At 52.5% G+C, this 21242-nt stretch overlaps 1 protein-coding gene and 1 non-coding gene across 8 annotated transcripts; both read left to right on the top strand.

Annotated features, from left to right (window-relative positions):
* Positions 1-230: 230 nt before the first annotated feature.
* On the top strand, positions 231-290 carry LOC115934803 (U7 small nuclear RNA). The gene has a single exon (XR_004070548.1). It is a non-coding gene; the product is annotated as a U7 small nuclear RNA (small nuclear RNA).
* Positions 291-10593: 10303 nt separating this feature from the next.
* On the top strand, positions 10594-21242 carry SHROOM1 (shroom family member 1). Of its 7 annotated transcripts, XM_055386585.2 has the most exons (10): positions 11435-13721; positions 14041-14101; positions 14377-14523; positions 15801-16820; positions 16910-16965; positions 17162-17362; positions 17558-18127; positions 18213-18354; positions 18455-18727; positions 18849-21242. In XM_055386585.2, exons 4-10 carry the CDS (start codon positions 15843-15845, stop codon positions 19179-19181), a joined length of 2553 nt encoding a protein of 850 aa, XP_055242560.2. In that variant the 5' UTR covers positions 11435-13721; positions 14041-14101; positions 14377-14523; positions 15801-15842; the 3' UTR covers positions 19182-21242. The 7 variants fall into 7 exon arrangements, with proteins under 7 accessions (XP_055242563.2, XP_055242562.2, XP_063562844.1 ...); XM_055386588.2 differs by lacking the exons at positions 11435-13721; positions 14041-14101; positions 14377-14523 and adding exons at positions 10594-10651; positions 11139-11384; XM_063706774.1 differs by lacking the exons at positions 11435-13721; positions 14041-14101; positions 14377-14523 and adding an exon at positions 10999-11384 and having other exon boundaries at positions 18864-21242.

Raw genomic sequence — 21242 nt, 5'->3', positions numbered from 1 at the left:
GGTCAGGAGTTTGGGACCAACGTGGTGAAACCTTGTCTCTACCAAAAGTACAAAAAATTAGCCGGGCATGGTGACTCATGCCTGTAATCCCAGCCACTTGGAAGCCTAGGCAGGAGAATCACTTGAATCCAGTAAGCGGAGGTTGCAGTGAGCTGAGATTTCGCCACTGCACTCCAGGCTGGGCAACGGGGCAAGACTCTGTCTCAAAAAAAAAAAAAAAAGTTGGTTCCCAGTGTTACAGCTCTTAGAATTTGTCTAGCAGGCTTTCTGGTTTTTGCCAGAAAGCCCCAAAAAAGTTAAACAAAAAAGTCAGTTCCCCAAGTGAGGGCTGACAATGAGTCTGCTCATGGACAGAGCCATCAGGCCCTGGCTAATGCCAGGGCAGAGAGGGGCTGTCAGCAATGGCTCTTGGTGGAAGGAGTACTGCTGATTTCCTTTCTGGCTCCTAGAACATGTGTTCACTGCCTCTTACCTTAAGTATGGGCCAACTGGTACATGAACACTCAATAATTGCTTGCTAATTAAATAAGTCCTTTTATTCAGTTTAATCACTTCCCTAGGAGGGCCATTTGGTGCCTTAAATGCTGTTTGCATGGACTCTCCCACTCCCATACCCCCCCCCCACAACACACATATGGGGCCTGGAGGCCAAGGCCATTCTTGGCATGTTGCTATCAACTGTGAACTCACAGTATAGAGGAATGACACAGCTGTTCACATGAAGTCAGGTCTCCCACATTCATTTATTCAACAAACTCTGAGATTACTTCTGAGCCTGATACTGCCAGGCATAGTCCTTTCCGTCAAAGCACTCACTATAGGTCTAGTGAGGCAGACAGACAACTAAATGACCACATACTCTCCAATGCAGTATTATGTAGGGCTGGGAACAACGAACTCTACCTGGGGATATCAAAGAAGGCTTCACTGATGAGGTGATACTTGGCTCAGGGGTCATGTAACTCAGCATCATGATGGGTTCTTATCAGGGACATTTGCTAGTGGGGAAAGGAAGAAAAAAGGAAACTTCAGGACACACCCAGTCCCCTGTTGGGGTAACTATGGGATGGAAGCCTATGTCTCCTCCCTGGCCTGACTTCAGCTTAGTCTTTTTGCCTATGCTGTCGAGCAAAGAAAAGGTAGAATCAAGGTCAACCCTCCTTAGTACAGCAAGAGGAAAAAGCAACCAATCTCCACATTTTCTTGCCTTTGTTTTGTTTATCAAGGGAAATCTTGTTCTCATTTTTATGGAAAATGTTTATGACTTTGAACCAGGAACTTGCCTGCCTTGTATTTCTCTTGCACTGCTTTATCCTGTTTCCTGAGTTGCTAGTTTTGAGATTGTGTAAGCGTTGTTAGAGGATTTCCAGCAACATCAAAGGGCAGAGACACTGCCTCTCCTGAACCCTGGGGCAGCTATGGAAATCTCTCTTGCCCTCTTTGCTAGTAGTCAGGGAAAGGGCAGCTCTCAACACCCAAATCTCAACAGGCTGGATTTTCCTCTTGCCTGGCAGTATGAAAAAGGTGTCTTGGCTCCACATTAGAAACTTCTTCGTTTCAAACAATAGCAAGCAGCTCTGCCTGACTCATTCAAAAAAGGAATGTATTGGGAGGAGACCTAGTGGTTCACAGAATTGACTAGAAGGCTGGAGAACCAGGCTGTGGAAATAAACAAGAACAAAGGAGGCTGCGCAGCAAGAGCAGGGGATAGGCCGGGATTGCTACTGTCCTTGCGCCCCCTGACTCGTGATCATTTCTCACCTGTCCCAGTGTCTCTCTTTTACTCATGTAAGAGTCCCAGCTTCTGGAAGAAGCATCAAATTGATTAAGTCCAGGTCTCAGGCCTGTACAATGACTGGGCTGGCTTTCAAAGCAGGAGGGGGAGTTCTGTCTCCCCAAGGCTTACACAATATGAAGAAAGTGTTTACAGCCCTGTTTGCCGGAATGGTGAGTGAAGCTTAGGAGAGAAACTACCAGCAGCATGAGCAACACCTATGGGAGACCCCAGGTGGATAAACCAGTCCTTAGAGAGAAAATTGGGACTGGGGTTTAGTTGAGATTGTATTTCTCAGGAGAAACTCAAGTGAGGAATAGTGATAACTAACATCACTTATTGGTGGCCCACTGTGAGCCTGGCACTACTCTATGTGATCAAATCTCCTTTAATCTTTATCTGGCAGGTATGTAGTATCCTTGTTTTACACATGAGGAAATGGAGGCTCAGGAAGGTGGGGACATCTCCAGGTTCATAGAGCTACTGGTATTCAAACTGAATTCACGTACTTTGAAACTCACACTCTTTCCTACTTCACTGATTTTCTATCTCTGGGATACACCAAATTGAAGAACGCCTTTCTCTCCCTGTTTCATTTTGAGAAATCAAGGGTGGGCAATGAGCCTGTCTATAAATCCGTCTCTGCCACTCCTAGGCAGTTGCTGTCAGTTGCCCTTTGCCCCATAATTCATTTGGTGTCATCCAGTTAAGAGACACATTCCCCTTCCATCTTGCTAGGTGATTTGCTAGGAAAGTCAAAAGTAACTTGCTATGTTGTTTTTTGTTTTGTTTTTTACTTTTCTTGCTGCTTCCCTTGAAGCAGAAAAAGCTGCTAACTAGGACCTAAGGACCCTGCCAGGGGTAAATGTGACCACAAACAGTGCCCAGACTGTGATGAATGCTGGGCATACCCCCGGGTTTTAGAACAAAGTGTCCTCTATGTGAGTAACTGACCAGATACACCACAGTTAAAATCAGGAAAGTTTTCTAGGTGAATGTTTAGGGCGTGCATTCTCAGTCTCCTGAGCCACCAGCCAAAATTCATCCACATGCACATAGCATGCTGTGACCTAATTCTGTACCAAGTCCATCACGCAGCTTCTGTGTGCAGCCTGGGGTCCAGAGCTCACAAATTGGATTTTTCTTCCATTGAATATTCTGGGTGACTCCTCAGCAAGCAGAAATCTGGGAGGTTTAGCTCAAACAGAATGACAGTTTTAGGAGAGGGGCTTTTTAGAGACTATCTCATCCCATTTTATGATCTGGACACAAGAGAGACAGTCTGGCCATTCCTGGGCCTGAGGAGGCTGTTGCCTTCTCTAAGCAATGCTTTTGGGGCCGAGTTCAGAGCCTGAGATAGTTTCTTTTCTTGAAAACCAAAATGAACCTTAGGGGACCAGAAGAGCAAAGTGGAAAAGCTTATTTGCCCACACCTATCTGTCCGGGGCCCACTGAAGTTGGCAGAGAAGAAGAAGCCTGTATCCATCTTTTTCATGAATCCTCTTTTGTCCAAGGATGTGTGAGTAACATCTGAATGAAGACCACAAGGATGGAATGGTTTCAGGCCTGGGGCTGGGGGCCAGGCTGGAGTAGAAAAGTTAAGTTATTCTGACCAAAGCAAACAGAGGCTGGGTGTCACCCAATGTCTGCAGGGAAAAGGTGACATATGTGTACTTAATGGGGACGTGACAGCCCAGCACTCCTTTCCAGGAAGTGCTGATCTGAAAGGGAATCTGGTTCAATCTCTGGAACAGTCAGCTCTCACCCAGCCTCACCAAGAGGCCCTGCCTGTCAGGTGTCCCCACCGGGGAAGGCAATCTTCATTCTCCCTGCACTTTCTTCTTGTGCACTTTCTACTTTCCTATAAAGCCCTATCTTTAGACAACTGTGGTGAATTCAGTGCATAATTAAAAAGCAAACAAACTTACCCCAGAAGAACATTTACAGTTTAGGTAGACATTTGTGTATAAGCAATAATTCACGCTTTGTTGAATTTCTAAAAATAAACAACATGATTTTGTTGAAAGGTTTCTGACCTCTAATATACTTTAACCAGTAGATTACCATCTCTGAATTATTGAGACAGCTATGTAGCCCAGCGATGTAGCTGCTGCCTAAAAGAAAGATATCTGGGCTGGGTGTGGGGGCTCACACCTGTAATCCCAGCACTTTGGGAGGCCGAGGCCGGCGGATCACGAGATCAGGAGATTTGAGACCATCCTGGCTAACACGGGTGAAACCCCATCTCTACTAAAAATACAAAAAATAAGCCGGGCGTGGTGGCAGGCGCCTGTAGTCCCAGGAGAATGGCGTGAACCCGGGAGGCGGAGCTTGCAGTGAGCCGAGATTGCGCCACTGCACTCCAGCCTGGGCGACAGAGCAAGACTCCATCTCAAAAAAAAAAAAAAAAAACCACATCTGTTGCTTCACCTATGAACTACAGATCCACTGTTAAACCACACACAAAATCAAAGGACACAAACTTGGAAAAATATTTGCCACACATAGGAAAAAGTGTTAATCGCCTTAATATATAAAGAGGTTTTTTTTGTTTTGTTTTTTTGAGACAGGGTCTCACTCTGTCACTCAGGATGGAATGCAGTGGCACAATCATGTCTAACTGCAGCCTCAACCTCCTGGGCTCAGGTGATCCTCCCGCCTCAGCTCCCTGGAGTAGCTGGAACTACATGCATGTGCTACCATGGCCAACTAATGTTTGTATCTTTTGTAGAGACAGGCTGGTCTCCAACTCCTGGGCTCAAGCAATCTGCCCACCTCGGCCTCCCAAAATGCTACTAGGATTATAGGCATGAGCCACTGTGCCCAGCCCTAAAGAGGTCTTACAAATCAATGAGACCAATAATCTAATAGAAAAATGAGCAAAGAAAATTGACAGATCCCAGATCACATATAAATGGCTTTAAAATACACAAAATGGTGTGTAGTCTAATTTATAATATATGCAATATAAATTAAGACAGATATTATTTTTATCTTTCATATTTCAGAGATCCAAAAGTTTGATAATGCACTAGGCATGGTGGCATGTGCCTGCAGCGGCAGGCTGCTTGCAGGGGACAGGCCCAGGAGCTGTTGGCCACAGCACTCATTCTGCAGAAGGGAAACTTGAGGCCCCAGAGGGCAGGGGTTGGTCCCACAGAGACTGGTGGGCAAAGGGGATCACCCCAAGTCTCAATGGCACTGGGAACACTTACACACTCTGACCTGGACTAAGGCTGCCAGGATGGTCCATGGCACTTTAAAAGCTAAAAAGGCCAAGCACAGTGGTGTGCACCTGTAGTCCCAGCTACTGGGGAGGCAGAGGCAGGAGGATTACTTGAGCCTGGGAGTTCAAATCCAGCCTGGGCAACACAGCAAGACCCTGTCTAAAAAAGTTTGATAATGCACTGTGTTAGTGAGTGTATTAATGCGATCCCACACTGCTTTAAATAAATACCTGAGACTAGGTAATTAACAAAGAAAAGAGGTTTAATTGGCTCATGGTTCTGCAGGCTGTACAGGAAATGCAGACTTCCACTTCTGAGGAGGCCTCAGGAAACTTACAGTCATGGTGGAAGGTGAAGGGGAAGCAGGTACCTTTTACATGGCCAGAGCAGAAGCAAGAGAGGGGGAGGGGTGGGTGCCACATACTTTTAAATGACCAGATCTCATGAGAACTCACTGACTATCATGACCAACAGGGATAGTGCTAAACCATTCATGATGAAACTGCCCCCATGATCCAATTGCCTCCCACTAGGACCCACCTCCAATATTGAGGATTACAACTGAACATGAGATTTGGGTGGGGACACAGATCTAAACCATCTCAGTGCGCTTGTATACATTTTTTATGGGACTGTAAATTGGTATAGCCTCTTTGTAAGTGTGATTTGACAATATCAATCAAAATAGAAAATTCATGTACCCTGTTACAGTTGTCTATTACCATGTAACAAACTACCCCCAAACTTAGTAGTTTGCACTTTTATAATTATTGTGCTCATGTTTTTGAGGGTCAGAAATTCAGGAAGAGCTAGGCTGCGGAATTATTCTCTGATCAGTATGGTGTCAGCGGGGGTGGCTGACACTGCAGGATTCGCTTCCAAGATGGCTTGGTTACTTGCTTGTCCAATGCCTAAGTGCTCCTTGGCCTCTCTTTTCCCTCTCCACATGCTATCTCATACTCCTGGGCTTCTCCATATGGCTTATATTTCTCATAGCTTAGTGGTCTCAGAGTAGCAGCACTACCAAGAGCAAGAAGTGGAAGCTACCAGGCCAGTTAAAGGCTATGTCCAGAACTAGCCCAACATACCTTCTGCTACATTCTGTTGGTCAAAACAGTTACTGTCACCCCTAAGCTCATTATCCAAGGGGATGGAGAAATAGACCTCACCTCTTCTGGGTAGAGTAGTGGCAAAGTCACATTGTAGAAAAGCTTGGGAGGTGGAAAATTTTTTCATGATTGTCTTTGTAAAGTACAATCTACTACCTACACTTTAACCCACCAATTCATCTTTTAGAAATTTATCCTGTAAGTGGACTTACAAATGTGAACAAAAATAAATGAACAAGGGTATTTGTTACTAAAATAGTAATAGCAAAAGACTGGATTAACCTAAATGTCCAATAATAGGGTTATTTAACCCAATTTATTTGTGCCCATGCAATGCATAGCTATGTGCCTGTCTTAAAAAACAAACAAACAAACAAACAAGAAAACCTATGTACTTACTTTGAATAAACTCTAAGATATACTTTCAAATGAAAAAAATAAAGGTGAAGGCTGGGCACAGCGGCTCATGCCTGTAATCCCAGCACTTGGGGAGGCCGAGGTAGGTGGATCACCTGACGTCGGGGGTTCATACCAGCCTGGGCAACACGGTGAAACCCCATCTCTACTAAAAATACAAAAATTAGCCAGATGTGGTGGCACACCCCTGTAATTCCAGCTACTTGGAAGGCTGAGACGTGAGACTCACTTGATCCCAGGAGGCGGAAGTTGCAGTGAGCTGAGATCACCCCACTGCACTCCAGCCTGGGTGACAGAGTGAGACTCTTACTCAAAAAAAAAATTTTTTTTTTTTTGGTAGAGACTGGGTCTCACTGCATTGCTCAGTCTGGTCTCGAATTCCTGGCCTCAAGTGATCTTCCCACCTCAGCTTCCCAAAGTGCTGGGATTACAGGTGTGAGCCACTACACCCAGCTCCATCTCTATTGAAAAAAAAAAAAAAGGTACTTACAGAAAGAAATGTTTCTGTAACTCCTTTACAATAAACCCCTGGAAATCATATATGAAACTAAGCCCTCATATGTGTTGGACTGTTGGGGACACACAGAGATGGGGAAGTCCTGTTTGGAGTCTCACTGCTGCTACTGTCTCATCTTTCCCACTCGCTTGCGAGTTCTGCTCAATCTGAAGTCCAAATCCTGCTCTCCTAGGAAGGCTGCATTGATATCCACAACATACAGTTCTTTACACTGCTCATGTTCACATGACAGCATGGCCTTTGGAACCAGACATTAGGGGGTTAAGTATTGCCTCTACTGCTTATTAGCTACCTGACCTTGACAAAATAATGTCTCTAGGTCCCAGCTTTCTCACTTGTAAAATGGGGTTATACTGATACCTACTTCTGAGGAGTAAGAGGGCTAAAAAGATACATAGAGCACTTAGCACAGTGCTTGGCACTAAAGAAGTGGTCTTTAGTATTCCACTCATAGTCACATCACATTAACCATATCCAACAAAGAGAGTGGGCATCAAAGCAAGAAACCACAGGGACTTGTGAGGTGGGCAGTTGCTTTGCTTTGGTGTCATCAGTTCAGATTACAAGTGCCAAACTATGTGGAGTGGAGGCCCACCACCTCCCCACCTATCAGCTCCTTGATATAGGGCCTGGCCAGGAACAGCAAGGTCTGTGGCTCTAATCCCAGCTAAACAGAGCCATCTAAGGGTCTCTTCAAAAGAACTCCCCCAGGCCTGAGAAAGTATTGAGATACTGAAGGGTTCAGATACCTCTCTTTATGTATTGGAAGCATATGTGCATGTTTCCACCCTCTCCATGCACACTCGCCCCCCAACCACCATCACTAAGGGAGACTCCAGTTTTGTGGCAGTTTCTTCCCCCTTCTCCTCTCCAAGATTCTCTGTGCTTTTGTAATAATGAGATAGGAAGTGTCAGTGCCCCCTAGCCAAAGACCACCACGAGCACACCTGTAGTTGAACAAGTTGGGTTCATTGCTTGTTGAAGTGAGAGAGGACACGTAGCATGGGAAACCACATGGCATCTCAGGAAGAGAGCATTAGAAAGGACTTAGAGGATCTGGGTTTGGGTTAGTGGTTTTCAAGAGGGTTAAAGAAGCAGAACTTTCCTTTGTGCTGGATGCTGTCAAGAAGCAAGAGTAATTCTATGATTGGGTATATTAATAAATCTTATCTAGAAAGAGGAATGATTAGAGTGAGGCTAAAACTGCAATTGGCAAAGAAGCAGCAGGTACTCACATTAGCTAGGACAGCAGGCACTCATATTAGCTAGGTCATTTTTGTGACTTGGACAATGTTCATGCTTTTGTATGTGTTACACATGATTAGAGTGCTGTTGTTTTTGTCTTGATCCATCATTGTTAAAGAATGGCCCTATCTCACATTGATGCCCTGTGAAATGGCTTATGTCCAATGGCACAACAGTAAGGCCTTGCTGTGAATGTCAGGTCAAATTCTGGCAACACCAAGGTCCAGCTGGGCCTTTCAGATGTTAGGGGTTACTTTTCTCTTTCTCAGAACAGAAGAGGTTAAGAGAGACGTGGGTAGGCGGGATTTCAGTTTTCTGGGGACTTAGGCAGAGAGTTGCTTAGTGTGTGCAAGAGGTGAGCGGTAGGTGGGTGGAGTGGGTTAATAAGAATCGCTCTGGACTGCATCCTCATGGTCCCTAGCAGAGAGGTGCTTAGTGTGTGCAAGAGGTGAGCGGTAGGTGGGTGGAGTGGGTTAATAAGAATCGCTCTGGACTGTGTCCTCATGGTCCCTAGCAGAGAGGTGCTGTAGTGTGTGCAAGAGGTGAGCAGTAGGTGGGTGGAGTGGGTTAATAAGAATCGCTCTGGACTGTGTCCTCATGGTCCCTAGCAGAGAGGTGCTTAGTGTGTGCAAGAGGTGAGCGGTAGGTGGGTGGAGTGGGTTAATAAGAATCGCTCTGGACTGCATCCTCATGGTCCCTAGCAGAGAGGTGCTTAGTGTGTGCAAGAGGTGAGCGGTAGGTGGGTGGAGTGGGTTAATAAGAATCGCTCTGGACTGTGTCCTCATGGTCCCTAGCAGAGAGGTGCTGTAGTGTGTGCAAGAGGTGAGCAGTAGGTGGGTGGAGTGGGTTAATAAGAATCGCTCTGGACTGTGTCCTCATGGTCCCTAGCAGAGAGGTGCTTAGTGTGTGCAAGAGGTGAGCGGTAGGTGGGTGGAGTGGGTTAATAAGAATCGCTCTGGACTGTGTCCTCATGGTCCCTAGCAGAGAGGTGCTGTAGTGTGTGCAAGAGGTGAGTGGTAGGTGGGTGGAGTGGGTTAATAGAATTGTTCTGGACACTGTGTCCCCATAGTTTTCAAGAAATATAAGTAAAAAACATAACCATTTTTTTTTTTTTTTGAGACAGAATCTCACTCTGTTGCCCAGGCTGGAATGAAGTAGCGTGATCTCGGCAGGCTGCAGCCTATGCCTCCTCGGTTCAAGTGATTCTTGTGCCTAGGCCTTCCAAGTAGCTGGGACTACAGGTGCATGCCACCACGTCCAGCTATTTTTTTTGTATTTTTGTAGAGACAGGGCTTCGCCATGTTGCCGAGGCTGGTCTCGAACTCCTGAGCTCAAGCAATCTGCCCACCTTGGCCTCCCAAAGTGTTGGGATTACAGGCATGAGCCACCGCCCCAGCCAACATGAGCAATTAAAAATTTTGTTGTTGTTGTTTGCTGGGCTGTCTTTCTTCTATTTTGATGCTGCTGTGAGACTCTGTGGATCAGGGTCTTAAAAATATTAAAAGTCTTTCAGGCCGGGTGCGGTAGCTCATGCCTGTAATCCACCACTTTGGGAGGCCGAGGTGGGTGGATCACCTGAGGTCACGAGTTTGAGACCAGCCTGGCCAACATGGCGAACCCCGTCTTTACTAAAAATACAAAAATTAGCTGGGCGTGGTGCCCGGTGCCTGTAATCCCAGCTACTCGGGAGGCTGAGGCAGGGAAAATTGCTTGAACCCGGGAGGCGCAGGTTTCAGTGAGCAGAGATCAGGCCACTGCACTCCAGCCTGGGCGACAGAGGGAGACTCTGTCTCAAAAAAGCAAAACAAACAGCAAAAGTCTTTCAAAGCCGAAAGGTTCTTAGGCACTGTCTTAAAGCCTAGAGCTCCAGCTGAAGCTGGTGCCTGAGTCCAGATGGTGTTGAAGAAGGAGCAGGGCCCAGAGGGCACCACTCTCAGAAGTCGGGCTCAGGTGTCTCCTGCCTCCGAACCCAAGAAGACCCAAGAAGACAGAGTTCCTCAGGCTCCCAGTGTCCCTAGGAAGTGGCCAGAGTTCACTTGGCCAGAGTTCAGAGTCCTGGTTATTAACACCAATAAACCTTTATTTGCCAGGGATACTACCATGGGAGGACACAGCCCCTGAGCCCAGCCCTGCTGATCCTGTGGGAGGGGGAGGGCAGCGGAGGACAAAGGCAGAGACCTGAGAGCCGGAGAGGCTCATCAAAGGGCCCCCAGCCCCTATCAGGAACGGAGCATTTCTTGGCAGAGTGGTATTCATAGGACAGAGTTTGGAAAGTCGGGGAAGGGGAGCCTGAGGACACAGCAAGGAGAGCTCAGTGGCAGATGCAGGCAGAGCGTTCTTTGGAAAATGGAGATCCTGGAAGGTGAGGGCCTCGAGCGCCAGCGTCCAGCCTTAGTGGGTATGCATATGTCCAGCTCCCTAAGGACCCACTCAGGACAGCTAAGGTGCACACAAGTCCAGGGGCTTCCCCGTGCTCCGCCCCCCTCTCCCCTACCCCGGTAGCAGGCTGGAGGGCCCAGACCATGCTGGGTAGTGGGAGAAATGGAAAGAAATGGGACAGGGAACAGGAGACAAGAGCCCATGGTGGGAGTCAAAGAGCTGGAAGACTTTTGGAAATGGGGGTCTGGGGGTAGAGTTGATCAAGGGCCGAGTTACTCAGCGGGACAGGTGGGAGGCACGAGGCCCTGGCAGCTCTGTTTTCTTGGCCGGGCTTGGGGAGGAAAGCGGGTAGCCATCAGGCGCCTAAGGGCCCGCCCTGGACCTCCCCACCGAGGGAGGTGTCAGGCCCCCAGGGACCCGGCCCGCGAGCATCACGGTCGCCGTAGTCGCCCTCCCACCACCTCGCTCAGGTTTCTCCGGCCTGGGGCAAGAGGCCTGTGGCCCGCGCGGGAACGCACTGTCCACCCTCAGACCTGGGACTGGGCCGGCGCGCGGAAGCTACCAAGAGGCTGCGGCTCCCGCCCCCGCGGCCGGACGTGGCGCCTCCCCTGCGGCCGCGGCCGGAGCCTGGAGGTGGGGTCGGAGTCAGAGCCCGGGGCTCTGATGTCACCGCGCGGCTGCGACGGCCCAGGAGCGCGTCTCGGCGGGAGCCTCAGGTACGCGGCGGGGGCGGGGGAGCGGGAAGCGGGCGGCTGGGTCCGCTTCCCCCGGGAGGTCGGCGGGGCTGCGGGCGGACGGGGGTGAAGAGCGGCCGGCGAGGCGGTGGTCGCGGGGCAGCCCGGGCGTCGTTCGGCCGGGACGTGTCTGGCTCGGCGCCGCGTCAGGTTGCGCCAGTGGAGTCGGATCCCAGCGCGCCTCTCCCAGCTGCAGAGCTGCGGGGCGGAGAGGCGGCCCACTCTAAGCTGGCGGCGCGGCTCAGGGGCGCGGCTGGGCGCGCCGCGTGTGGCCCGGGGGCGCCGTGTGTGGCGCCGGCGCGCAGCGCGGTCTCACTCCACCACCCTCCGCTCCTGCCCTTTGTCGCCAAGCATCTGGAGAAGCCGGGTCCTTCCCTCCCGGGCTCGCGCTGTCCCCTGCGCGCGATCCTTCCCCGACGGTGAACCCAACGGGAAAGGCCCAGAACTGCGCGGGGCTGCGGCCATCTGCTCTCGAGCCGCTCCGCGTGTCTCTGCCGCCCCCTGCGGCCGCCAGGGCCTGCGCCTCTCTAGCTCCCGTGCCTCGGCTCCCAGAGATTGAACCCCAGGTAACCGGGTCTGTCCACGCCTGCGGCCGCCTCTCCCCGGGTGTCGCCAGCTTCCTGCATTTCCTGTGCATGGCACGGAGCTCGGGTCTCCAGAGACTCTGCATCTGGGGTGCAGCGACCGATGAGCCCGTAAACCAGTCGCACACTCGGAGCGTGGATGCTGCGTGGGGTGCGCTGTCAGCGCGGACAGGCTGGGAGAACAAGGGGTCGCTGGGGACAGGGAGAGCCGGTGAACTTCCCAGAACGTCCGCCTAGCCAGACCCAGCTGCGGGTACTGGGGTTCGAGACGTGGTCCAGTACCCAGGGACTCAGTCTGACAGGGAGACAGCGCAGTGAGCCCAGTACTGAGGGAAGACCCGCTGGGAGGGGCGGCCTGGATAGCCCCTCCACAGAGAGGTCAGATGTGAGGTGGCCTTGAGGGAGGTATGATGTAAATCCTGATCATTCGTTGTATTTGAGGCTGTCCATTCTCCTGTGCCTCCTCGGTCGCCTTACCTGGATCTGTTCCCATTGCCTTGGTGTGATTTTATCCACCGGAAACTGTCTTCAGCTATTTCCCCAGTAACCTCTAACTAAAAACCTGGGTCTTGCCTGGTCTACCCTCCCCTGCTGAACTCCAGAGCCACATCCCAACTGCTGCCAGACTTGCCACAGACACCATGAATCCCAGACTGAAGGAGCACTGGCCCCCTTGACAATTCCTCAGCCCCAGCTCCTCCTTTCAGACTGGTGCCTCCACCTGCCAGACCCCTAGCTTTGAAGGCCAATCTCATCTTCGTCTCCTTCCTCTCTGGCTCCTTCATTCAGGTGACAAGTATACATCAAATGCCCACCCCAACTCCCCCTCCCAGGACTCCAATCTGGTGTCTTTCTAGCGGGGAGTCTAGGTTGCTCCCTCTGCTCTGGAGAGGCTTGGCAAAATGCCTGCAGAGCTCCTTGAGCTCCACCTCTGAACTCCCTTTCAGCAGCCGGCACAGGCGTAGCAGCCCAGCCCACAGGTGCCACTGCCACTGAGGCAGGGACCCCTAAGATAGGGCTACCCCCAGCCACAGGGGCTGGCTGGACTGCAAGAGGCTCCCTGCAGCCAGGCAAGTATGAAAATACCTTGTTGTTTTGTGCTGAGGCCCCCCAAAACACACCAAAGCAGCTGGGCCCTCTTGGCATGGTAGGTTCTGCAAAGCACCCACTGTGAGGAGCCTGCGTGAACATCAACCTGATAGGGCCACCAGTGCAAAAGCATCTTCAACAAGTTACAGTCAATAAGGAAACACATGTGTAGACACATTTTTATTGCCCATTCAAGCTGTTTTTATTTGCTGAATTCAGAATCCTTTAACATAGTAACTCACAAATAAGATAGATTTTCATAGATTTTCAAGACCTCTTTTGAGGAAACATCTTGTATTTGGTGATCCCCATCTGTAGCTGCAGCAAGCCAAAATGGGCAGGATGGGTGACATGAGCTAGTGCTCCCAAGCTGGACTCAGAAAGAATAGGAAGAGAAAGGGCTAATGTCTGAGCAGTCGGGTGGGCTTCCTAGATGAGGTGACTGTCCTCCCAGGAGCTGCTACTCAGAGTAGTTTCTTGTCCTCCTAAAGTTTAGAGTGGAAATACTTTGCAAAAGAGGTCCCCAACCCTAAGTGTGAGGGCTAAGCTCCTGGGCTTAGTAGGCATATACAAATGCCCCCAGGTGGGTGACATCAAGATGTTCTGGTCCTAGGTCTGCTGAGAGCCTCTCCTGGGAATGTTGTAGGTACTGCCTTTCCCTTTTAGGAAACACCATATCCTCCTACCACTAACCCCTATCCTTGCCCTAACCAGCAATCTGTAACATCCTGGGCCTCAGGGTCGTGGGTGGAGGGTGACTCTGAGCTCCAGATAAGTGTCTAGGAGGCTCAAATAAGCCTGCTTTTTGGTCCTCACCCTAGCCGTGGGCCACCCTACTCTGCACTCCCTACCAAGCAGCTCAGAGAATGCAGGCCAGCCCCCGAAAGTCTCCATAGTTCATAGGGAGCCCCAAACCTCAACACTGCCCTTTCCCAAGCCTCAAAATTTCTCTTACCCTGACCCAGGCACACCCACTCAACTCTTACCCTTGATCCCCCTCCCAGGACCAGAAGGGATTGATTTCTGGTGAGTCTTGCCCCAAGCTGTGCTTGCCTGCTCTGTTCGTACGTAATATTGCATGAGGAACCTGGCCAGTGTCTATGGTGGCAAGTGCTTCACCCATTCTGTCCTCTTCCCCAGAAAAGACTAATAGGGAGGGAAGAAGGGTGCGCAGAAACTAAGGAACTCTATTCCTTCTCTACCAAGGCCACCCCTACATCTACTCCCTGCAAATCTGTTATTTCCCTTGACATTCAGCAAATATTTGGGGTTTTGTTTTGTTTTGTTTTGTTTTGAGACAGAGCCTCACTTTGTCGCCAGGCTGGAGTGCAGTGGCGCGATCTTGGCTCACTACAACTTCCGCCTCCCGGGTTCAAGCGATTCTTCTGCCTCAGCCTCCCGAGTAGCTGGGACTACAGGCGTGTGCCACCACGCCCAGCTAATTTTTGGTATTTTTAGTAGAGATGGGGTTTCACGATGTTGGCCAGGATGCTCTTGATCTCTTTACCTAGTGATCCGCCCACCTTGGCCTCCCAAAGTGTTGGGATTACAGGCATGAGCCACTGCACCCGGCCCAAATATTTAACATTGACTGTACGCCAGGGACTCTGCTGGGCACTGAGAGTGCAGCAATGAGGAAGAGCAGGGCCCATTCTCAGGAAGCTCAGGGGTGGGAATGGGAGGAGGGAATCAGAAGCAAGCCAACAGGGACAGTGTGGGGTGGGGGTCAGCTCAGCACACTGTAGGAGTCCCAAAAAGTGAGGAGACCTCTAAGCTGAGTCCTACAGGAGAAGCAAGAATAGAAGCAGGGCAAAGATGGGGGTCGGCCCATCATTCCTAGACGAAAGGCAGAGTTTGAGAAGTGGGGACCAGATTATTTTGGAATCTGCCAATAGTGTATGGGGAGGTAGGGGTGACTTTCCCATAGTGGAGTGTGGGCTTCCTTGAAGGATTCAGGCTGTTGGGGAACAGGAGGGATGGTAAACTGCCTTTCAGCAGGGCTTGCTTCTAGGAAATTGATTCTGGCTGCAGTGAGTGTGGAGGCAGGCTGGATTCCAGGCAGGCTTCTGCCACATCCCAGCTGTGTGGCCCTGGACAAATCATTTCCCTCTCAGAACCTCATTGTCCTCGTCTGTAAAATGCAGACAGCAGTTGCAACGATCAAAATAAATATTTATATAAAGCACCTGGAACATAACAGGCACAGAGGGAGGGAGGAAGGCTGTGAAGCTGCCTCTGCCCCTTGCTCTGGGTCTTCCCCCACCCCTCCTTTCTTAGCTCCCCTGAGGTCACAAGAGTGTTCTTGACCATTGTTTATCAGGGAAAGATCACATGGAGAAGCCAACAGAACGGCCAGGAAGCAGCCTGGGTGGAACAGGGTTGGGGAGGAAAGGAACATGGGTACATTCTCAGCGTTCCAGGAGGTCTCAGGGTAAAGGCTGCTTGTGTGGGCAAGGGGAGCCTGGCAGAGAATGAGCTGGTCCCAATTCCTTCCCCTGAGCTGGGCCCTCAACCTTCAGAGGTGCTCCCTGGGACTGGTCCTACTTCCTCTGCCACCTCTGATCCCAAGGTGACTCTGCCAAAATCTGGGGGATGCCAGCGCTTGTGACAGTGTGACCAGGGAGGGGAAGTGTAAGCATCTGGCCGTCCGTGGTGGCGGGGCCAGCAGGCTGTCCCAGCCCTCACCCGGAGCTCCTCACCCGGCACCACATCTGTGTTTTCCCAGGACCCACGCAGCCAGCCAGCCTCAGCACTCATCTGCACAGCCATGGAGGCCCTGGGACCTGGGGGCGACCGCGCCTCCCCGGCCTCGTCCACTAGCGGCCTGGACCTGTGGCATCTGTCCATGCGCGCGGACTCGGCCTACAGCTCTTTCTCCGCAGCCTCCGGCGGCCCTGAGCCGCGCACGCAGTCGCCGGGGACAGACCTCCTTCCTTACCTAGACTGGGACTACGTGCGTGTGGTTTGGGGCGGCCCGGGCCCCGCCCCGCCCGACGCTGCCCTTTGCACATCCCCGCGGCCCCGGCCCGCGGTTGCAGCCCGCAGTGGGCCGCAGTCAACAGAGGTCCCGGGGACCCCGGGACCACTGAACAGGCAGGCCACCCCGCTGCTGTACGCGCTGGCGGCCGAGGCGGAGGCCGCGGCGCAGGCTGCCGAGCCGCCCAGCCCGCCGGCCTCGAGGGCCGCCTACCGCCAGCGGCTTCAGGGCGCGCAGCGGCGAGTGCTCCGGGAGACGTCGTTCCAGCGCAAGGAGCTCCGCATGAGCCTGCCCGCCCGTCTGCGGCCCACTGTCCCAGCGCGGCCCCCGGCGACTCACCCGCGCTCCGCCTCGCTCAGCCACCCGGGCGGGGAGGGGGAGCCGGCGCGCTCCCGGGCTCCCGCGCCAGGAACTGCCGGCCGGGGTCCCCTCGCCAACCAGCAGCGGAAGTGGTGCTTCTCAGAGCCAGGAAAGCTGGATCGTGTGGGTTGGGGCGGTGGGCCGGCGGGGGAATGCCTGGGTGAGGCCTGCTCCGGCTCTGGCTTCCCTGGGCCCGAGCCCTTGGAGTTCCAGCATCCGGCGCTGGCTAAGTTTGAAGATCACCAGGTCGGATGGCTGCCCGAGACGCAACCCCAAGGCTCCATGAACCTGGACTCCGGGTCCTTGAAGCTCGGTGATGCCTTCAGGCCCGCCAGTCGGAGTCAGAGCGCTTCAGGCGAAGTCTTGGGTTCCTGGGGAGGATCAGGAGGGACCATACCCATTGTCCAGGTATGGAAGTCAGGAGATGCAGGCTGGTGAGGGGAGCACCTGGGAAACAAAACTTGAGCCACATTTCAGTCGACTGTTCACCCTTCCAGGCTGTTCCCCAAGGAGCAGAAACCCCCAGACCATTGTTTCAGACCAAACTTTCCAGGTGAGAGACACGGACCACTCTGGACCAAGTTGGGGGGAAGCAGCTTGCATAGCTTTTGCCCAAAAAATGAAAGGGCTTCCTACCTACCCTCAGTCTGAGCCTTCTGGTTATTTTGCAAATACCCTACTGTCTCCCTGGTGCAACATCAAGAGCTTCCTTCCTTTCACTGTGGTCACTACGGGGTCCCTGCCTCCAGGTTCTTGCCTCAGAAAGAGGCTGCGGTGATGTATCCTGCAGAGTTACCCCAGAGCAGCCCTGCCGAACAGAGGGTCTCAGAGACCTGCATTGTGCCTGCCTGGCTCCCCTCCCTTCCTGATGAAGTGTTCCTAGAAGAGGCCCCACTGGTCAGAATGAGATCACCACCAGACCCCCATGCCTCCCAGGGGCCCCCAGCCAGGTAATTCCCTCTTGCTTCCAAGCATCGTGAGGCACCCCCTGACACACACATCTACAAAACGCTAGAGGGGTGGGAATGCTCTCCTAGCTGGAGCCTGGGATTCCAGGTGATGGGGGCAGGGACAGATGGCCCTTGGAGGCCACCATTTGTTTGTGGCTGGAGCTTTTTCTGATTCAGTGTCTTTTCTGCTTCCAGTGTCCATGCCTCTGACCAGCCGTATGGAACTGGCTTAGGCCAAAGAACTGGCCAGGCTACAGTCCCCCCAGAGTACCCGCTCCATGAGTGTCCAGGAACTGCAGGGGCAGATGACTGCTGGCAGGGGGTGAATGGTTCTGTAGGTATTTCCAGGCCCACAAGCCACACCCCCACTGGGACTGCAAATGATAACATCCCAACTATTGACCCCACTGGACTGACCACCAATCCCCCCACAGCTGCAGAGAGTGACCTCCTCAAACCTCTCCCAGCTGATGCCTTGGGACTTTCAGGCAATGATACTCCAGGTCCCTCTCACAATACTGCCCTAGCCAGGGGCACTGGCCAGCCTGGTTCCAGGCCCACATGGCCTAGTCAGTGCCTCGAGGAGCTGGTTCAGGAGCTGGCCAGATTAGATCCCTCTCTATGTGACCCTCTTGCTTCCCAGCCCAGCCCAGAGCCACCCCTGGGCCTGCTGGATGGACTGATTCCTTTAGCAGAGGTCCGGGCTGCAATGCGGCCTGCCTGTGGGGAGGCTGGAGAGGAGGCTGCCAGTACTTTTGAGCCAGGGTGAGTGAGGTGTACTAGGGATTCTGGACACTGAGCCCCTGAAGTTGGGGACAGGAAACCCAGGGAGCTCTGGTTTTGTTCCCAGGTCCTGTCAGTTCAGCTTCACCCAGCTCCTGCCAGCTCCTCAGGAGGAGACAAGGCTTGAAAACCCTGCCACCCACCCTGTGCTTGACCAGCCATGTGGGCAGGGGCTCTCTGCACCAAACAACAGCATCCAGGACAAGAAAGTGAGTGGAGAAGGGCTGGTGGAGGCTGGGGGTGGGTAGGAGCCCAGAGCCTGGGCAGGGAAGTCATGAGCCTGGCCCCAGCCTTGAGCCTTCCCTGTAGGTGGAGCTGGCCGCCCGCCTCCAAAAGATGCTTCACGACCTTCACACGGAGCAGGAGCGGCTGCAGGGGGAGGCACAAGCGTGGGCCAGGCGCCAAGCGGCTCTGGAGGCTGCAGTGCGCCAGGCCTGTGCCCCTCAAGAGCTGGAGCGGTTCAGCCGGTTTATGGCCGACTTAGAGCGCGTGCTTGGCCTTCTGCTGCTGCTGGGCAGTCGCCTGGCGCGCGTGCGCCGCGCCCTGGCCCGGGCGGCCTCAGACAGCGACCCTGATGAGCAGGTAAAAGGGGTTCAGGTTGCAAGGGAGTAGGGCGGTGAGGGGCCTGCTGTCTCCGGCTGGAACCATTCCGGGAGCGGCGGCGCCCTCACCCGGCTCACGGCGCCTCTTCCTGCGGCTCAAGGCCTCCCTGCTGCAGCGACTCCGGCTCCTGCAGCGGCAGGAGGAGGACGCCAAGGAGCTGAAGGAGCACGTAGCGCGGCGCGAGCGGGCCGTGCGGGAGGTGCTGGTGCGAGCACTACCGGTGGAGGAGCTGCGCGTCTATTGCGCCCTGCTGGCGGGCAAGGCCGCCGTCCTGGCCCAGCAGCGCAGCCTGGACGAGCGCATCCGCCTCCTTCAGGACCAACTGGACGCCATCAGGGACGACCTTGGCCATCATGCCCCGTCTCCCAGCCCGGCGCGGTCCCCAGGGACCTGTCCTCCAGTTCAGCCGCCCTTCCCTCTTCTCCTTACATAGTTATAGGTGGAGAGGGTGGGGTACACCGCCCCTACCTCTCACCCACGTAAGTGGGGTGATGCTGATTTAGTCTCTGCTTTTCCCTTGAGGGACTGGGGAGGACCCAGTCCAGGCCTTTCTAAGATACTCCTCCAGGCGGGCGCGGTGGCTCACGCCTGTAATCCCAGCACTTTGGGAGGCCGAGGCGGGCGGATCACAAGGTCAGGAGATCGAGACCATCCTGGCTAACACGGTGAGACCCCGTCTCTACTAAAAATATAAAAAATTAGCCGGGCGTGGTGGCGGGCGCCTATATTGCCAGCTACTCGGGAGGCTGAGGCAGGAGAATGGCGTGAACCTGGGAGGTGGAGCTTGCAGTGAGCGGAGATCGCGCCACTGCACTCCAGCCTGGGCGACAGAGCAAGACTCCGTCTCAAAAAAAAAAAGAAAAAAAGAAAAAAAAAGATACTTCTCCAAAGTGTTCTCATGTGGCCTCACCCAGGTCTTGTGGATTATTTGGTAATTAATTTATGGATCTTAAAAACTGCAGTATTCCCCCATTTTCTGATGAGAGTGTGGGGCTGGCAGGGGTTGATTGCAGGGAGGAGAGAAGACAGGAGCACTTAAGGTGCAAAGCAGCCTATTTTTTCTTCAATAAAAATTGTTAAGAGAAGTGTGTGTGTCATCTGCAGCACAGCTGTGGGAGGAGTGAGAGGGGTCTTGTTTACACAGTCACCAGCCCTGGCTGACTAGAGCAGAAGAGGGATTTGCTGGCAGAATATCAGTCAACCCTGCCAATGTCTAGTTAGTCTGGAGAACCTGGCTTGAAAACAGGAGGGACCAGGGGAATACTGCGCTTTCAACTCCACTGTGACCAATATTTCCTAACTGTTCCAGTGACTGTGTCACAGCCACAAAGGCCTAGGTCTGATTGGCTGAGTCCGGATTCTGTAGCTGGTTTCTAGCCAACATCCCAGCTTCAGTAGAGAAGTAGGAGTCCTGTCTCCTTTCAAGACTCAAGCTACTGAAATGGGCTCAGATGCTGTGCTGCCTAAATGCCCTGACAAATATTCAGAATACTTGGACATCTGGGGACATTCATTCCAAGACCCAGAAAGCACTTTCTTCTTCCAGTTATGTTATCAACACTGTTTATCCTCCTCTCCTTCAGAGATACCACTGGGTCAGCCAGGCCTGAGGCGGGCAGTCGAGGGTGGGAGCTGAAGGTGAGGGGTGGGAGACCTCAAGACCCTCCATGCTGGGACTAAGGACCTGGAGACATAGCAGTGGTTGTAATCTGAGGGTGGGCCATGGTTGGGCGTGGGAAGTTGGGGGCTGGAGTGGTATGACACATAGGACTCCTCAACTTGTGCATCCACCCCATGTATATAGAATCAAAGTTAGGTTCTCAGATATACATGTTGAAATCTGCTTCAGCCTTTGTAGCTGCAAATGCTGGGGCCAACAACATTGTTCCACAAATATTCAGTGTATTTTTGGAAGTTGGGCGCATTAAAAGGCATGTTTATGTGCATTTATAGCCAACTGACCCCCAAGTGAGAAATCTGTGCTCCTGGGCTTGTTTTCTGATGCGTATTGTCACCAAGTGCAACTGGTTGGGAATTTTAAATGGTTGTATTCATACCAAAAGCGTTTGTTATAACAGTTGTGCTATTGAGCACAGAACAATGCTCACATTATGCCTTTTTATAAAAAACATATGGGGCTCCTGCTGAGGCCTTTGCGGGTTCTAACATTATGCTTTGCTTTGCCCCTTTGAACACAGTGGGCAGGGCCTCTGCTCCACGGTCTTCAGCCTAGTAAACACACCCAGAGACATGTTCTGGATGGAAGCTACTAATTTCTGCGTTTTGCCCTGTATGGACCCTACTGCATTATTCCGTTGTGGTATTCTTAGAAACACAGCTACTTGGGAGGCTGAGGTGGGAGGATCACTTGAGTCTGGGAGGTGAAGGTTGCAGTCAGCCGAGACCGCGCCAATACACTCCACCACTTCAGCCTGGGTGACAGAGGGAGACCCCTGTCTCAAAACAAAACAAAACAAAAAACAACAAAAAACAA

The sequence above is a fragment of the Gorilla gorilla genome, chromosome 4, assembly GCF_029281585.2.
Source record: "Gorilla gorilla gorilla isolate KB3781 chromosome 4, NHGRI_mGorGor1-v2.1_pri, whole genome shotgun sequence".
In the NCBI taxonomy this organism is placed as follows: domain Eukaryota; kingdom Metazoa; phylum Chordata; class Mammalia; order Primates; family Hominidae; genus Gorilla; species Gorilla gorilla.
Note: the sequence above shows the minus strand (reverse complement) of the source record. Positions and strands in the feature narration are given on the sequence as shown.

Excerpts from the sequence above, each read along its gene's own strand:
- SHROOM1 (XM_055386588.2), top strand. The coding sequence starts at position 15,843 with ATGGAGGCCCTGGGACCTGGGGGCGACCGCGCCTCCCCGGCCTCGTCC. Across the intron at positions 16,966-17,161 it reads TTTCAGACCAAACTTTCCAG|GTTCTTGCCTCAGAAAGAGG; the intron begins GTGAGAGACACG and ends CCCTGCCTCCAG. Across the intron at positions 17,363-17,557 it reads TCCCAGGGGCCCCCAGCCAG|TGTCCATGCCTCTGACCAGC; the intron begins GTAATTCCCTCT and ends TTCTGCTTCCAG.